Source organism: Bos indicus x Bos taurus, chromosome 3 (assembly GCF_003369695.1).
Source record: "Bos indicus x Bos taurus breed Angus x Brahman F1 hybrid chromosome 3, Bos_hybrid_MaternalHap_v2.0, whole genome shotgun sequence".
NCBI classification, from domain to species: domain Eukaryota; kingdom Metazoa; phylum Chordata; class Mammalia; order Artiodactyla; family Bovidae; genus Bos; species Bos indicus x Bos taurus.
In genome coordinates this window covers 25,390,242-25,408,766 of record NC_040078.1, presented here as the reverse complement: position 1 = coordinate 25,408,766, position 18,525 = coordinate 25,390,242, and the positions used below count along the sequence as shown (strand labels likewise).

Below are 18,525 nucleotides of genomic sequence, written 5' to 3'. Positions count from 1 at the left end.
CTAACTGGATCTCCTTGTTAGAAATCAGTGCAGATTTTCACTATCTTTTTGAGTCTGTTTAAGTAGTTGTATGTTTCTATGAATTTGTCCATTTCATCTAAATTACTGTGTTGTACTACCATTTTCTTGCCAATCTCAGACGCAGTTCCTATCTCTCCTAAACCACACGCCTATTATTGTTCCTAAGCATTAACACAGTCACTGAACTGAAGTAAGGAATTGAATAGTTAGGCATAGAGTTCCTGAGACTTCACCATGAAAAGGCAGGAGGATAGACAGTGTGATGGATACTAGGTGCATTCCACTCTGAAGAATCAACCTTTTAGGCAGTTATTCCTACCACCAGAAAGAGGAATTACTTAAAGTGTTTCTCAGTGACAAGTATCAGAAATCACATTCACCCCAAAGAAATCTAGCAGAGCACCTAGGGCAGTGACCAAGGAGACAGTGGTGTCTGTCACTGGGATCTAGGGTTCCACTCACCCATCTGTACAGCCTTTCCAGGCCAGACGAGGCAGGAGCTCAGGAAGAAGCACCTAGTCTACAAACAGGCTTCCCAGTGGCTCAGTGAATCCGCCTGCCAATGCAGGAGGCACAGTTTCCATCCCTGGGTTGGGAAGAGCCTCTGGAGGAGGAAATGGCTACCCATTGTAGTATTCTGGCCTGGAAAATTCCATGGACAGAGGAGTCTGGTGGGCTGCAGTCCATGGGGTCACAAAGAGTCACACACGGCTGAGAATGCACACACTGCAAACAGTATCTACAATACATCCCTTTCTTCATAAGACCCTGGGTTTTGAGATAAGACTAACGCTCTTAAGGATAACATCACCTTATATTCTAAGTCCTGTCACTTTATTTCTGAGGTTATGGGATGGAAGCAGCTCTGATATATACAGCAGTCACTGGCCCATCCCTTGTTAGGCCAAGTGCTAGCTGCCCTTGGATAATTCCTACCCTTTAAGCATAGGCTGGACCTGTTGACCTGCTTCTAAAGAATAGAATAAATGTAATAGGATATCTCTTCCAAGGTTAGGTTATTAACACCCTGAATTATGCTGTGCTCACACGCTCTCAGATCTTCTTGATCGCTCTAGTAAACATAAGCTGCCTATTGTAAAATGCCCTGAGAGCAGTCTCCTGACACCAGCCATGAGGGACTGAGGTCCTCCATCTAACTGCCTGCAAGGAACTGCATCCTGCCACTGACTGCTTGAGTGAGCTGAAAGCAGATTCACCCCTAGTTGAGCCACAGTAACAACAGCTATATGTCTGTATTCCTTACTCACATAAGCTAGGAGATCAGGAGTGTCTGTTGCTTTAAGTTACTGAGTTATGGAGAAATGTATAGCTTAGTATCTTAAAGCAATAAGCATTCATGATGTTTTGATAACAGATAGCTGGAGTACTTACCACTGGCTCAGAGTAGAAACACACAGAATATGTTACTTTTTCTGTTTGAGACATATACAATATAAAACTATATAATGATGCCAATAGGTAGAAAAGATTGGGAAGAAAAAGATGAAAACGTTTTCTGTCAGATATCACAGAATCTTTACAATAGGTATTTAAAAGATACTCATTGTACTTCCGTTAATATCATTAACTGATAATATGAACAAAGAGGCATAAAGACGTACCATTTAAGACATTTCTATTAGGTACACTCATGTCATTACTTTTGACAGATTGGTGCCAACAGGCATTATGAATATTGGAAAGCTGTGCTGTAGTTTTCAGAATGGTCCAGCTAGAGTTTCAGACTTCATCACTTTTTAGTTTAGGGTAACTTCTGAAAGTCATGGACTAGAACCAAGATAAACCACACCTTAATCAGTGGTTTCTAAAGAATGTTCCCAGACCTTTAGGGTCTGAAGACCCTTTTGAGAATCATCTGCATGGTCAAAAATATTTTAAAATGATAATAGTGTCCTCCAGAAATTCATGTCTACCCGAAACCTATAAATGTGACATTTGGAATTAAGGAGAAGGAAATGGCAGCCCACTCCAGTACTGCCTGGAGAATCTCCATGGACAGAGGAGCCTGCTACAGTTCATGGGGTCACAAAGAGTCAAACATGACTGACTATTTGGAATTAAGTTATTTATAAAACATTCTCTAACAAATAACCATGTGCAAAAATACACAAAAAATGTATCAGTCCCTAGGCTCACAAAGAGTCGCACACAACTGAAGTGACTTATCACACACACCCAGGAAACTAGTAACAGATTTTGGTACTGGGAAGTGAGGTGCTGCTTTAACAAATACCTAAAAATGTGGAAATGGCTTTGGAATCAAGCAATGGGTGAAAGCAAATTATTTTGAGCTGCATAATAGAAAAGTTATATTAATAGTTTACCTTGAAAAGACTGCTGGTAGAAATAATGGATATTAAAAGCAATTTTGATATAGGTTCAGAAGGAAGGGATAGGGACAGTAATGAACACTTCAAGCATCTTAGAGAATTTCTGTATTGTAAACAGACTGTTGGTAGAAATATGAACATGAAAGGTGTTTTTGGTAAGCTCTCAGATGGAAACAACATAGTATTGGACAGTGGAGGAAGAGAGAGCCTTGTTACCATGTGGCAGAAAACTTGGCTGAATTGTCTTCTGCTTTTGGATAAAAAGTAGAACTTATAAACAATGAAATTGTATTTTTAGTTGAAGTTTCCAAGCAAAATATGGAAGATGTGTCCTGGTTTCTTGCTGCTTATAGTAAAATGCAAGAGGAAAGAGATAAATTGAGGAAGGAAATGGTCAGCAAAAAGGAACCTGAACATGATAATTCAGGAAATTCACAGCCTGTCCATATTGTAAGATATGCTAAGGTACACTCTGAAGAGTTTATCTAAGGTTTAACTGGAAAGCCTGGTGGAAAAACAGGTTTGTGACCAAGATGAGTACCATCAGCCATCTCAGTAGAAGCCAGGAACAGAGGTGAGACTTGAGGAAAGACCTGTGGAGAGCCCTCACACCTAATGGTGTGGAGCCCCTTGACAATGAAAACTTCAGAGAATGTTCTGTCAGCAGAAACACTGCCTGCTTGGCTTGGGGGCCAGAGGCAGGAAATGAAGGGAGGCTGCCAGACTTCTGAGCTTCTATAAGCAGAAAGCGGGCTGCCCAGAGGATAATACTTTATCGGGCTAAGGACAGAGGGTGGGACCCAAACAGCCTCTGAGGGTCCAGAGGGTGGGGCTAGGGAAGTCCCTGGCCCAGAGCTCAGCTCAAGACATAAATGATTGTGTTCATACTCTGAAACCTCAGCAAATCTGCCCTGAGCATTGCAAACATGTAGCCTGGTGATAGCTTAATTCTTTGCATCTTCTCTTTTTAAAAGGATAATGTCTTCTTATGTTATCCCACCACAGTATTTTGCAAGCTGACGACTTGTTTCCGAGTTTCACAGGTCTGCAAATGGAGAGGACACCAGGATAGGTGAAGAATTTGGGGAGTGTTGGGATGGACTGAGTGTATTTTGCATGTGAGATGGATGTGAATTTTGGGGGACCAGAGGGTAGACTATATTGAGTTTGTCCCCACAAAACGCACGTCTACCAGGGATCGATGAATGTGACCTTATTTGTAAATAGGGTCTTTACAGATGCAATCAAGTTAAGATGAAGCCTTATCTTATTCAAGTTCATGCATGCCTGCTAAGTCGCTTCAGTCGTGTCTGACTCTTTGCGACCCCATGGACTGTAGCCTGCCAGGCTCCTCTGTCTGTAGGGTTCTCCAGCCAAGAAGAGTGGAATGGGTTACCATTTCCTCCTCCAGGGGATCTTCCTTATCCAGGGATCAAACCTACCTCTCTTGTGTCTCCTGCATTGGCAGGTGGGTTCTTTACCACTAGTGCCACTTGGGAAGCCCATTCAAGATGAGGGTAGCCCCTTTATCCAATGAGGAGCCCCTGATGGCTCACACAGTAAAGAGTCTGCCTGCAGTGCAGGAGACTCAGGTTTGATTCCTGGGTCGGGAAGATCCCCTGGAGAAGGAGATGGCAACTCACTCCAGTATTGCCTGGAGAAGCCCGTGGACTGAGGAGCCTGGCAGGCTACAGTCCATGGGGTCGCAAAGAGACTAACACTTTAAGTCATATGACTGTTGATCTTATGAGGAGAGAGGTATAGAAACACAAAGGGAAGAATGCCACTGGAGACAGGCAAAGATGAGAGTGGTGCGTTATAGGCTGAGGAACACCAAGGATTGCGGGGAACCAGCAGAAGTTAAGGTCATAGAACAAGTTCTCCCTCAGAGGCTACAGAAGAACCAACCCTGCTCACACCTCGATTCCAATCGTCTGGCTTCCCAAACTGCAAGAGAAGAAATACCCGCTGTTTTAAGTCACCTGGTCTGTGGTACTTAGTTATAGCAGCCTTGGGCAACAAATACAGATTTGTTACAGCAGTCCTAAGAAACAAATGCAAGATGTTACTGACCTTTTTCTCTCATGACTATACAGTGGAGTCTTCCAGAGACTCTGCAATGTGTGATATGGTGACAGATTGAAGACAGAGCAGCTGTGAGAATCCAGCTATGTTCTGTTGAGCCAAACATTAAAAGATTTGCCAAAATTTAATCTTCCCCTCATTAACTTTTGTTTGGAAAAGTTATTTTTCATTAACAATTTATTTACAGTAATGAACTGTTTTTTTAAAATATAAGTTTTAAGGTTTTCCCAGTTTTAATTCTAATATGGTAAATACTGATAAAAAATGACCCACATAAACAAAAGCTTTGGGGGATCCTCATTCTTTTTTTTTTTTAATTTTATTTTATTTTTAAACTTTACAATATTGTATTAGTTTTGCCAAATATCGAAATGAATCTGCCACAGGTATACCCGCGTTCCCTATCCTGAACCCTCCTCCCTCCTCCCTCCCCTACCCTCCCTCTGGGTCGTCCCAGTGCACCAGCCCCAAGCATCCAGTACCGTGCATCGAACCTGGACTGGCGACTTATTTCATACATGATATTATACATGTTTCAATGCTATTCTCCCAAATCTCCCCACCCTCTCCCTCTCCCACAGAGTCCATAAGACTGATCTATACATCAGTGTCTCTTTTGCCGTCTCGTACACAGGGTTATTGTTACCATCTTTCTAAATTCCATATATATGCGTTAGTATACTGTATTGGTGTTTTTCTTTCTGGCTTACTTCACTCTGTATAATAGGTTCTAGTTTCATCCACTTGTTCCATTGATCAATATTTCTGTCTTTGTGCCAGTACCATACTGTCTTGATAACTGTGGCTTTGTAATAGAGCCTGAAGTCAGGTAGGTTGATTCCTCCAGTTCCATTCTTCTTTCTCAAGATTGCTTTGGCTATTCGAGGTTTTTTGTATTTCCATACAAATTGTGAAATTATTTGTTCTAGCTCTGTGAAGAATACCGTTGGTAGCTTGATAGGGATTGCATTGAATCTATAAATTGCTTTGGGTAGTATACTCATTTTCCCTATATTGATTCTTCCAATCCATGAACATGGTATATTTCTCCATCTATTAGTGTCCTCTTTGATTTCTTTCACCAGTGTTTTATAGTTTTCTATATATAGGTCTTTAGTTTCTTTAGGTAGATATATTCCTAAGTATTTTATTCTTTCCGTTGCAATGGTGAATGGAATTGTTTCCTTAATTTCTCTTTCAGTTTTCTCATTATTAGTGTATAGGAATGCAAGGGATTTCTGTGTGTTGATTTTATATCCTGCAACTTTACTATAATCATTGATTAGTTCTAGTAATTTTCTGGTGGAGTCTTTAGGGTTTTCTATGTAAAGGATCATGTCATCTGCAAACAGTGAGAGTTTTACTTCTTCTTTTCCAATTTGGATTCCTTTTATTTCTTTTTCTGCTCTGATTGCTGTGGTCAAAACTTCCAAAACTATGTTGAATAGTAATGGTGAAAGTGGGCACCCTTGTCTTGTTCCTGACTTTAGAGGAAATGCTTTCAATTTTTCACCATTGAGGATAATGTTTGCTGTGGGTTTGTCATATATAGCTTTTATTATATTGAAGTATGTTCCTTCTATTCCTGCTTTCTGGAGAGTTCTTATCATAAATGGATGTTGAATTTTGTCGAAGGCTTTCTCTGCATCTATTGAGATAATCATATGGTTTTTGTTTTTCAATTTGTTAATGTGGTGTATAACATTGATTGATTTGCGGATAACACACAAGGGAATTCCCATAAGGATAACAGCTGATCTTTCAATAGAAACTCTTCAAGCCAGGAGGGAATGGCAAGACATACTTAAAGTGATGAAAGAAAATAACCTGCAGCCCAGATTATTGTACCCAGCAAGGATCTCATTCAAATATGAAGGAGAAATCAAAAGCTTCTCAGACAAGCAAAAGCTGAGAGAATTCAGCACCACCAAACCAGCTCTCCAACAAATACTAAAGGATATTCTCTAGACAGGAAACACAAAAACAGTGTATAAACTCGAACCCAAAACAATAAAGTAAATGGCAACGGGATCATACTTATCAGTAACTACCTTAAACGTAAATGGGTTGAATGCCCCAACCAAAAGACAAAGACTGGCTGAATGGAGACAAAAACAAGACCCCTACATATGTTGTCTACAAGAGACCCACCTCAAAACAGGGGACACATACAGACTGAAAGTGAAGGGCTGGAAAAAGATTTTCCATGCAAATAGGGACCAAAAGAAAGCAGGAGTAGCAATACTCATATCAGATAAAATAGACTTTAAAGGCTGTGAAAAGAGACAAAGATGGTCACTACATAATGGTCAAAGGATCAATCCAAGAAGAAGATATAACAATTATAAATATATATGCACCCAACACGGGAGCGCCACAATATGTAAGACAAATGCTAACAAGTATGAAAGGAGAAATTAACAATAACACAATAATAGTGGGAGACTTTAATACCCCACTCACACCTATGGATAGATCAACTAAACAGAAAATTAACAAGGAAACACAAACGTTAAACAATACAATAGACCAGTTAGACCTAATTGATATCTATAGGACATTTCATCCCAAAACAATGAATTTCACCTTTTTCTCAAGTGCACATGGAACCTTCTCCAGGATAGATCACATCCTGGGCCATAAATCTAGCCTTGGTAAATTAAAAAAAAATAGAAATCATTCCAAGCATCTTTTCTGACCATAATGCAGTAAGATTAGTTCTCAATTACAGGAGAAAAACTATTAAAAATTCCAACATATGGAGGATGAACAACACCCTGCTGAATAACCAACAAATCACAGAAGAAATCAAAAAGAAATCAAAATTTGCATAGAAACTAATGAAAATGAAAACACAACAACTCAAAACCTGTGGGACACTTTAAAAGCAGTCCTAAGGGGAAAGTTCATAGCAATACAGGCATACCTAAAGAAACAAGAAAAAAGTCAAATAAATAACCTAACCCTACACCTAAAGTAACTAGAAAAGGAAGAAATGAAGAACCCCAGGGTTAGTAGAAGGAAAGAAATCTTAAAAATTAGGGCAGAAATAAATGCAAAAGAAACAAAAGAGAACATAGCAAAAAATCAACAAAGCCAAAAGCTGGTTCTTTGAAAGGATAAATAAAATTGACAAACCATTAGCCAGACTCATCAAGAAACAAAGGGAGAAAAATCAATAAAATTAGAAATGAAAATGGAGAGATCACAACAGACAACACAGAAATACAAAGGATCATAAGAGACTACTATCAACAATTATATGCCAATAAAATGGACAACGTGGAAGAAATGGACAAATTCTTAGAAAAGTACAACTTTCCAAAACTGGACCAGGAAGAAATAGAAAATCTTAACAGACCCATCACAAGCACGGAAACTGAAACTGTAATCAAAAATCTTCCAGCAAACAAAAGCTCATTCATTTTTAAGAATACATAAGGAGGGCTTCCTTGGTGGCTCAGTGGTAAAGAATCTGCTTGCCAATGCAGGAGACACAGGTTTGATCCCTGGTCCAGGAAGATCCCACATGCCACAGAACAATTAAGCCCTTGCACCACAACTTCTGAGCCTGCACTCTAGGGCCTGGGAACCGAAACAAATGAAGCCCTTGTGCTCTAGGGTCTGTGCTCTGCAACGAGAGACACCACCACAATAAAAAGCCCATGTGCCACAGCTGGACAGTAGCCCCTGCTTGCCACAGCTAGGGAAAAACTGTGTAGCAATGAAGACCCAGCACAGCCATATATACATATATAAGTATATGTATATAGGCTTCCCTGGAGGCTCAGACAGTACAGAATCCACCTGCAAGCGGGAGACCTGGGTTTGAGCCCTAGGTTGGGAAGATCCCCTGGAGGAGGGCATGGCAACCCACTCCAGTATTCCTGCCTGGAGAATCCCCAGGGACAGAGGAGGCTGGCGGGCTGTAGTCCACGGGGTTGCAGAGTCGGACATGACTGAGAGACTAAGCACAGCACATAAGGAGTCTTTGAGTCCAAAAAATGTAAGAACCACTGACCTAACTGTAAATTCTCAAGTACAGAAGGGCATCCTGCTGTTGATGTTCCTACCCTTGGAAAGTCAGATCAATGTCAAAAATAGCACTTGAAAGAATAAACTTTAGAATCACACTGAAGTAAGTTAGGTTTTTTACTTCTTCAAGATTCTCTGAGCCTGAGTTTCCTTATTTATAAAGTGGGGGAATATCTACCTTGTAGATAGCATGAGGATTAGATGGATAATGAGTATAAATGGGTAGCTGTTATTATTAGAAACAAGTATTTTAATTCCACCAGACTAAGTGGCTCAGTGGTTGCTGGCTGAATGAAGATGAGAACAAATGTGAGGTCTATGGCCTCAAATTTGAATGGATGACAATCAAATTACAAATGTATTACTTACCTGACTCCTAATGTGGAGAAATTTTACGGGACATGAAGACTCCGAGTGCAGAGGAAGAAATTGTAGAAATCCTCTGGACCGTGGGATTTTCTTTTCCCTGGGGAAAATCTTTTGGTCTCTTATCATAATTGCTGCTTGTTAAAACTGGTAAAATACCCATTAAGGACTATTATTTTCATGAACAAATGAACTGTATACGCAAACTCAGGTAATATTTTAGAATTAGAATCTTTAGCATCATCAGATCACTTTTAGGTATTTTCTATTTAATGCAAATTCTATATGCCAAGCTTAGAGGATGAAGGATGGATATTGATCTGGAATTTCTCTGGTGCCCTCTAGTGTATGTTTCTCTGCTACATGACTGGCCTTTCTATAGGCACCATCAATCACTATAACCAGGTCCCAGAACACACCAACATGCAGATTTCACGCTTTTTTGGTGTGAAGGGGAGGGAATAGATCTTGAGAAATGGGCTATGAACTATCATTGTTGACCCTGGAAGTAGACTAAAGATTTAGTAAAACTCTTTTCCCATCTCTCTGTGCCAGACAGATCGTCTCTAATCTGTAAGCAAGGAAATAGAAATGTTATTAGAATGAATGCAAAATTATTTAAATGCTGCGATCATCAGCAGGGATTCAGTTATTAGATTCAGCATCTAATAACTTGTGTGAAGAGGACATAATTGCCAGAGGGGGGAAATCCTTCTCAGTGAGAAGGATTTTTAAATTTACTCATTTTAAATTTTAGTCCTTAACACTCCCTGTACTTCCTTTCCTATGTTGTTGCTGTTGTTTAGTCTCTAAGTTATGTTTAACTCTGTGCAACCGCATGGACTGTAGCCCACCAGGCTCCTCTGTCCATCAGATCTTCCAGGAAAGAATACTGGAGTGGGTTGCCATTTCCTTCTCCATGTGCTTCCTTTCTTATGTTACATTTTCTATTTCTTACATTGTACTTATTACCATTAGAGTCCACATTTCACTTATTTTGTCTATTGTCTGTCTTCCTACTGGAATGCAAGCTACATAAAGGCAGAGATTTGTCTCTTGTTCATTGCCATACCCCTGATGCCTAGCACATTAGGGATACTTATGATCTTTGAAAGAATGAACTATGCATGCTCAGTTGCTAAGTCATATTTGACTCTGTGACACCTTGCACTGTAGCCTACCAGGATCCTCTGTCTGTAGGATTTTCCTGGAAAGAATACTGGAGTGGGTTGCCAGGGTATCTTCCTGACCCAAGGATTGAACTTATATCTCTTGAGTCTCTTGCACTGGCAGGCAGGTTCTTTACCACCGAACCACCTGGGAAGCCCATAAACAAATGAATACAACTCCACTTCTATTGAATCGTGATCACCTGACACAATTTCCCCTAATTTCTCTTTCACCTTAGAATGTCTAGACCCTTGGTCATCTTTACTCTCTCCCTTGCCCATCTTTACCCTCTCCCTTGCCAAGATTAACCCTTCAGCTCTGCTCCTGATTAGCCTTTCACCTTCTTTTGGATATTGCTGCCTCAGTTCTCTTATACATATTTTTAATATTTCTCTTCTGATCCATTCTTTCCAGCCTACAAGCATACGAAATATACCACACTAAACTGAAAATCTCCCCTTTGCTCTGTTGCCTCCCTGAGTCTGAGGCACCATATTCTCTTGCTCTTTCCTTCAATAATAAATTGAAAGTGTATCCATACTCAATATTTCTGCTTTCTCAACACTCAGCCATTCTTTATGTTTTGCAGTTTTTTGTCCCCCAAAATCTAGTGGTTCTATTTAAATCAGAATCCTCCTTGACATCTCCATAGCATCTGTCAACTATGTCCATATTTTCCTTGAAATTCTTTGAGATATTTCACATGTTGCCAATTGCTTGTTCTCTCTCTCCTGGCTTCTCTTTTTTTCTCCTGCTCCATAAACAAACCCAAATTTCTACTAATTTCCCCCATACTTTCTATCACCACTTCTGCAGCTGACAATTACAATTATTATATTTCCAACTCTGACTCCTCCACTGAGACCCAGTCCCGAATCTCCACGATTCATTCCCTGAGCCCCAACCCTTGCCAGTGAACTCTATGTCCTCTAACTTCCTTTTCTTAAGGGGTCCCACCTGAGGTTTTACAGTACCCCATGCCAGAGGCCTTTCACCCACGTCCCTCTTGCATTTCTACTGTTGCCACACTATAGCTCTTGTCCTTACACTTGAAGGCTTGCTGAAGGAACCTTCTACTGGTTTGTTGCATATCCAGTAGCTCTTCTCCTTCAACACAGCCTGTATGATAACAATGAATTCATTTTTATAAAGACATGCTGATTATATCACCCAGTCGATCAGAATTTCAATGATTCAGTGTTGCTTATATAATAAAGTTTAAGCCAAGAATTCAAAATCTCCCACAACTTGATTCCAACCAGCTTTGCCACTATATTACTAGTACTCTAAGCTCTCAACAAATTGAACTCCCTGCTTACCCTCCTGAACAATTGGAGCTTTCCTATTGCTACAGTTTTGTTCATTCTTCCTAAGTCTCTTTTCATCAAAAGTTTTTGTATTCTATAAGACCCAGCTCAAATATCAAATAGATATACCTATAATACAAAGTGGTATATGATTCATACTATTGGAGTTACAATACAGGAATCAAGTGTGAAAATTTTATTCCTGCTACCAGCTTATGTAGCTTAAGATAGAGTTCAATTTTCACTTTTATATTTGATAAAATATTTCATACAGTACATGGCATATAAAAGGTTCTTGGTATCTATATATTCTATATACAGGAGATACCAATATGAAGGAATGTATGTGTAATTCAATACTTATTCATTCTGTTTCTATAATAAGGTATATCCTATCCCCCAAGAAGATGACCAGGTTTTTTTCTTAAGACAAAAGACTTGCTTTTTAAAAAATTTCTGACTGTTTGATACCCCAGAGATGGCCAATAATATTGAGATTTATCCAACTTAAAGTTACATGTACTATGTGTCAGGCACTTTGCTAGATGCTTTCAAAAAACAAATGAAGAAACAAGTCTTTGTCCTAAGAAATTTAACTCTGTGGTTTTAAAACTAGAATAAATGAAGCTACAGAGGGCAGATGTGAGGGGATTGGGAAACACCATTTTGACTTCTGTGTTCTCCTTGTTCAAATGTAATTTTTACACTATATGTGGTGACTCAAATTGAACTTTAAAGGATATTTGCTTCCACAGGTAAGAACAGGACATCATGCTCAGTCATAATCTCTATATTGTGAGAGATGTGTGCCAATCCCTTGGTGCCATCCTCCCCAACAGCCATGGCAAATAACTCCACTTTCAGATCTGCCTGCAAACCAGCTGCCACCTGAAATGCACAATGAAGCTTTAGAATCAGCCATACAGAAGTTCAAAATTTTCACATGATTTTGAGCAACTTATTCAAACTCTCCAATCTAGCTCCCTCATCTATCAATTTGGTCCAAAGGAATGACTGCTGTTTCAGCATTTAGAAGAATTACTTCATGGATTAGATAGGTAGATTTCCATTGAGTTAGTGGGACCCAGGATAAATTGAAGGAGAAAGTCAGGTGCCATTTAGGAAAAAGCATAAGGAAACTAAATGCCAGGGTGCTGGAGGGCAAACTCCTTATGATGTCTGTAATTGTGCTATTTCTTGAATATCAGTAGTGAGGTTCTATTTATTGTCATCTCTGTAAACAAAGATAAATTTAATCAAAGATAAACATAAATTTAATCTTAAATTTAAGAGACTAGGTGAATCCCACAATTTCTGTGCCCATGTCCCATGGTTTAGCATGTTCCTACTGTAGGACTTGTAACATGGCAAAGCCAGTAGAGGGAGACAGAATTAGTTTAAATGCCAAACTGCTTAGATCTGAAAGATACATGGAAGAGGATGTATCAACAAAAAAGAAACCTGATATACCATGAAGGAGAAACACAGCAAGGAATGGGCTTCTTGCCTTGTCCCCTGAAAAGAACACTAAGCCAGGAAAGAAAGGGCTGTTTATGTTTGGAAGCCACCTCCCTAGGAGGTGGGTTAAAAAGCCAATGTGAGAACAGTTATCTGGAAAAAATAAATCAGAAACTACCACACAGAAAGCAATTAGGTACGAATATAATTTTTTTTTCTTCGATTGGGTTTTATAAATAATAGAATTGAAAAATGTTTCAGTTTTTTCAGTGCTGTGCTTGTGGACGTCCGCACGCTGGAGGGTATCCAGCAGCTTCTGAGAACCAGGCCCTCAGCCCTCCAAGCCCAACAATCGGAGCAGGGCCGGGGGATGACGATGCTGCACGAGGGGAGCTGGAGGGCTGCCATAACACAGGTCTACCTGGGTTTGGAGTGCATTCATGTAGTGCTGGCAATGAACCAAGCTGGATAGTGGTGAGGTTTAGATACAGAGAAGTCTGTAGGCTACATTTTTCTGCCAGAGCCAAAACTACCATCAGAAAGAAAAAAGGTATAGAGTGAGTTTGGGTTTTTAGTATGTATAAAGGTTGATTTAGCAGTCGTTTAGGGTTTTGGCATAATCCCTACTTAAAATGAAAAAGATTTGCGAACTTCCCAGAACAGTGGGAGAAAAGCTTCCTTTAACTGTGCTTTTTTGTTCTATGTTGTGAAGATTCTGAAATTCTGACATGGGACAGTGATGAAGTGTTTCAGAGAGGTCCTCGTAAATTAGTGGATTGAATCCCCAAAAGGATTTCTGTTTTTGAATTGCGGCCTACATATTACTGTTTTATAGATCATAAGATATTGGAGCTGCAAGAGGGCTGAGAAATGATCAGTCTAAGCTCCTTTTATAGATGAGGAAAGCAAGGCGCAGAGGATTAACCAACAGCATCACAGAGCTGCTTGGTAGCAGAGTTACAAGAAACCAGCTGACTTTGAACTACAGCCAACCGATTCTTCTGTGTCAACACACAGCCACCGTGACCGCTTTAAGATCTTGGGATTCAGTCAGCACAGTGTGCTGGTTATGGGACTGGATGCGCTTGCTCAGAGTTCCCATGAGCCTGTGCAGTCCCCACCGGTGATGAATGGTTCATTTATCTACCAGTCTTCCTTACACCATCTGTTACTCAGTCACACATCTCTTGAGTGCCCACCATGTGCCTGCTTTGTATACTTCTTATGTCTCACTCATTTTTAACATCTCCTATAGCCTGGCACTATTGCTGGCATACGGGAGGAGCTCAAAGCTTGTTAAAGGAGATTACAAGAGTGTTAAAGCAAAAGATGATATACTGACCAAGAAATAAAAGTCAAGGTTGATGAGTGTGATTTTATTATATTTTGAGATAACCTCGTGTTTAATCATAATACACCTCTGAAATTATATTTTGAAGTAAGTGGCAATACACATTTTATACTAAATATAATGTATCAGATAAAATCAGAACAATTTGACATTTTGGAATTCATATTTTCAGAGATTTTTGGAGAAATGAGACAGATGGTTAATTTAAATTTGCTACTATTTCTTTACTATTCTCTGACAAATACCAGGAGAGCGGAACAGATTTGCATAAAATGTAAAGAATGAAGTATTTATTTTTTCCAACGACTTTTCACTTTGCAGAAGGAGTTGTCACAGGATATCTTTAGGTAATCAGTTTACCAAATGCATGTTAAATCATATTTTAATTTTTTTAAAGGTATTTCCAGACAACTGTATAGAATTGCAGTATTGGGGCAAGTGAAGTGAACTTCAGAAATGGTTCCATAGCTGGAAGTTTAATTCTACTTACACATAGGAGTGCTTATGGTTGTTACATGAAATAAGTGACAACAGCCACAGAGTGTACCAGTGCCAGGAATCTGTGGCTTATGATACTAGAAAAAGTCGACTTACAAATGGCTTAAACCGAATTGGTAGAATGGCACGAAAGCTCACGGCACTGGAAACATAGACACATCTGTACGCACACACATATGGACACACGCAGGACACAGCACATGGACTTACGGGCCCAGGTGTGTAAGTCACTTTCAGCCCAGTGCTGGGTGGAGGCTGCTTCACCCTAAACCTACCAGGAGAAAAAGATGGGGATAAACTAATGCCATAATGAAAAACATGAGCACAAATGAACTGGGAAGTAATAAAATCAGGAAGGTGTTAATATTGGCTACACGGGAGCAGGGGGTCCAGACTAGTAGAAAAACAATCTAATATCCAGTTGGAAGGAGAATCTGGGGCCTGTTTCACAACTGCCTTTCCAACAGTTTTCATCGGCGTCAAACTGACTCCAAACCGGGTTTCAACCCTTTGTTATCGGATGCTGACGAGCAGCTTGGGCCTGGGCAGAGGGTTGTGAATGTTTGGCTGGCGTGTGCACTGCGGCGTAGCCGCCAGCATGAACACAAATGCTGACTGCCAGATCATTAAGCTGAAGAATAAAGGCTCTTTTGGAAAGCAGTGGAGCGTGGGAGCCAGTCTTGCTCTGTCGTGGTATGGGGTTTGCATGTTTGGGGAGAAAAGAAACAGAAAAGGCTCAGAAATGGTAGGAGAACTTGAAAAGCCCTGGACTCACACATGGTACTTGTTGATCTCTTCCCCTTCCTGCGGTTTGTGGGCTCTGCCTGAAGGTTAAAGACCTGGAGTGAATTAAAATGCCAAGGGCAGTCTATCTCCATGTTGACCCCAACTGGGTTCCCTCTACCATCTGCTTTGCTATCTGCCCTGTAGTGGCTGAACTGAACAAGCTGAGGAGTGAAATCTATGAAACTAAAATTCTATACTGGACACACAGGGTCTCCTTGGGTGAGTTTAACCAAGTTTGAGGTTGACTCTCCATTTCTCCCCACCCATTTTTTGGCAACAACACCAAAAAGCAATGATGTCTGATCTGGCAGTGTGATGCCCTCATCAAGTTTTTTCCAAGGAAGTGAACATGATCCCTGAAGTTGAGGACTTGCCTCAACTAAAATGGGACAATGATCTTCTCAATCAGATGCTCCTGTATCTATGCCCTGTCTGACTTCCAATCCTGAGTCCAGAATCATAAATGCTCTCAAAGGACTTGTTAGTGACACTGAGAATAACTCTGCATTCTGAAATATACGTGTATCCCATTTTTATGGGGGTAAAGTTCCCCACAATCCTGATGCTTACTACAAAATAGTACAGAGGAGATTTTGTAATTGGGAATTGTCTTGGAATAGATGTATGGTATATGGACCCAACGGGAAGGACTGATCTCCCACAAGAAGCAGTGACCACAGCTGTGTTGATAAAGCAAGGTGCTCCAATGAACTGGCACTCAGGGTATCGGAGATCTACTCTTGATGAAGCCTACAAGACCTTTTAAGACAAGTTACTCAGTTCCCTTATATTATAACAGTCTCCAAGATCTCTACACACTTTAAGATTCTATTGGTTTTGATCTGGAAACGAAGGACTGAAGTGACTTTCTTGTCACTTAATACCAGATAGAGTATATTTTCTATTGGGAATACAGACTGTGAGTTAAGTTATTTGCTATTAATTTTGAATCACATCATTAGATGTAATGATAGGTAATCTGAGCATACACTTGGAGCCCTGGCCTCACCTGCAGAAGTCTACTCCAACATTCTTGAGCTTTACAGTGGTGGCATAGGTGTGTCCTTCTTCAAGCACTCCAAATTTCACCGCGGGTGGGAGAAGATGGAATCCAAAGGGAGATGAATTTATATTATTAATGGCAGCAGATGCCACAGAGGATGTTCTCACTCTTCCTCCAACAGAATCTTGCGCCTTCATCGAAAAAGAAAAAAAGCAATAAAACATAATAAAATGGTTCTATTTTGCATTCCCAAGATAATAAAGACATAAGTGACTCATGTTTGATCCCTGGGTTGGGAAGATCCCTTGGAGGAGGAAATGGCAACCCACTCCAGTATTCTCACCTGGAAAATCTCATGGTCAGAGGAGCCTGGTGGGCTATATATATATATTTATATATATATATGGTTGCAAAGAGTTGGACATGACTGAAGCAACTTAGCATGCAAGATAATAAAAAGGCTCAGGCCCTACACACATACCCCCACTGCCACCACCACCACCCCCCGCAAGGCCATGCAGCAAACCAGGCAGCAAGCCTCCCCTGCCCTACAGCCAGCCTTTAGTCACCACACAAGGCATGGCCTTGCAGACAACTGAGTCAGGGCCCGTTTTGCCTCCAGCATGCCCATGGCAGTAGGCCCTACCACAACAGAAAGGCTCATGCAGCCCACAAAAGGACACCCCTCAACTACACAGCTCTGGTGACCAGAGGGAAAAAGGATGCTGGGCCCATGGGACATCTCCTACATGAGCTGCTTCTACAAGATCAGACAATGTAACCAACCTACTTCACACATGGAAATGAACAAAGAGAACTCGGCAAAATGAGGAGACACAGGAATATGTTCCAAACAAAGGAACAACACACAATCTCAGAAAAAGAACTAAACAAAGTATAGGTAATCAATCCAGCCAATAGAGTTCAAGATAAAGATCATAAAGATGCTCACTGAACTCAGGAGAAGAATGAATGAGTCCAGTGGAAATTTTAACAAAGAGTTATAAAAAATAATAACTGGGGGTGAGGAATATAATAACTGAAATAAAAATTGCACTAGAAAGAAAACAGTAGATTGGGTGATACAGAGGAACGGATCAGCAACCTGGAACACAGCAGTAAAAATCACCTAAGCTGAACAGAAAAAAAGCAAAAATAAATAAATAAAGATAGTTCAAGAGACTTCTGGGACAACATCAAGCATACTAACAGTTGCAAATAGGGGACCTAGATGGAGAAGAGAAAAGGGGACAGAGAACTTACTTGAAGAAATAATAACTGAAAATGTCACTAACCTGGGAGAAGAAACCAGACATTCAGGCCCAGGAAGCACAGAGTGTCCCAAACAGGATTAATCGTAAAAGGCCCATTCCACAACAAAGTAATTAAAATGCCAAAAATTAAAAATAAAGGGAGAATCTTAAAGAAGGAAGAGAACAGCAACTAATTATGTACAAGAGAACTACCATAGGACCATCAGCTGACTTTTCAACAGAAACTGTACAGACCAGAAAGGAGTGGCATAATACATTCAAAGTGATGAAAGGGAAAAATCCACAACCAAGAAGACTCTACTTGGTAGGGCCATCATTCATATTTGAAAGAGAGATAAAAGAGTTTTGCAGACAAGCAAAAGCTAAGAGAGTTCAGTGCCACTAAACTGGCTTTACACGAATGTTTAAGGGACTTCTCTAAAAGAAAAGGCCACAACTATAATTACCAAAATTATGCAAGGAAAAATCTCACTGATAAAGACAGGTACACAGTAAAGGTAGTAGATCAACCACTTATAAATCCAGCAGGATAGAAGGTTAAAGGATAAAAGTGGTAAAATTATATATATATATATCCACAATGAGGAGTTAAGGGGTACAGAAAACAAAAAGATGTAACACAGCTGACACCAAAACATAAAATGTGTGCGTGTAAGGGAGAGATGAAGAGTTGTTAGAATGCATTAAAACCCAGGAGATTATTAACTTAAAATAATCATGTGTGTGTGTATATATATATATATATATATAGAGAGAGAGAGAGAGAGAGAGAGAGTTATATGTTATAATATATGAACCTCATGGTAACCACAAACCTATA

The 18,525-nt window shown here is 40.1% G+C and overlaps 1 protein-coding gene across 3 annotated transcripts in view; it reads right to left on the bottom strand.

Moving 5' to 3' along the window:
- Positions 1 to 18,525, bottom strand: part of SPAG17 (sperm associated antigen 17) — a 252,300-nt gene that overhangs the window by 6,228 nt on the left and 227,547 nt on the right. Inside the window, exons 45-49 of one of the 3 annotated variants that reach the window (XM_027535679.1) lie at positions 16,438 to 16,622; positions 14,853 to 14,913; positions 12,079 to 12,223; positions 8,862 to 9,008; positions 6,069 to 6,105 (exon numbers count right to left, since the gene is read on the bottom strand). In XM_027535679.1, coding sequence (XP_027391480.1) covers positions 8,869 to 9,008; positions 12,079 to 12,223; positions 14,853 to 14,913; positions 16,438 to 16,622 — 531 coding nt within the window. In that variant the 3' untranslated portion in view covers positions 6,069 to 6,105; positions 8,862 to 8,868. Of the gene's footprint in view, positions 1 to 6,068; positions 6,106 to 8,861; positions 9,009 to 12,078; positions 12,224 to 14,852; positions 14,914 to 16,437; positions 16,623 to 18,525 lie in introns of those variants that run through there. The other 2 variants (XM_027535676.1, XR_003510028.1) reach the window with 2 other exon arrangements.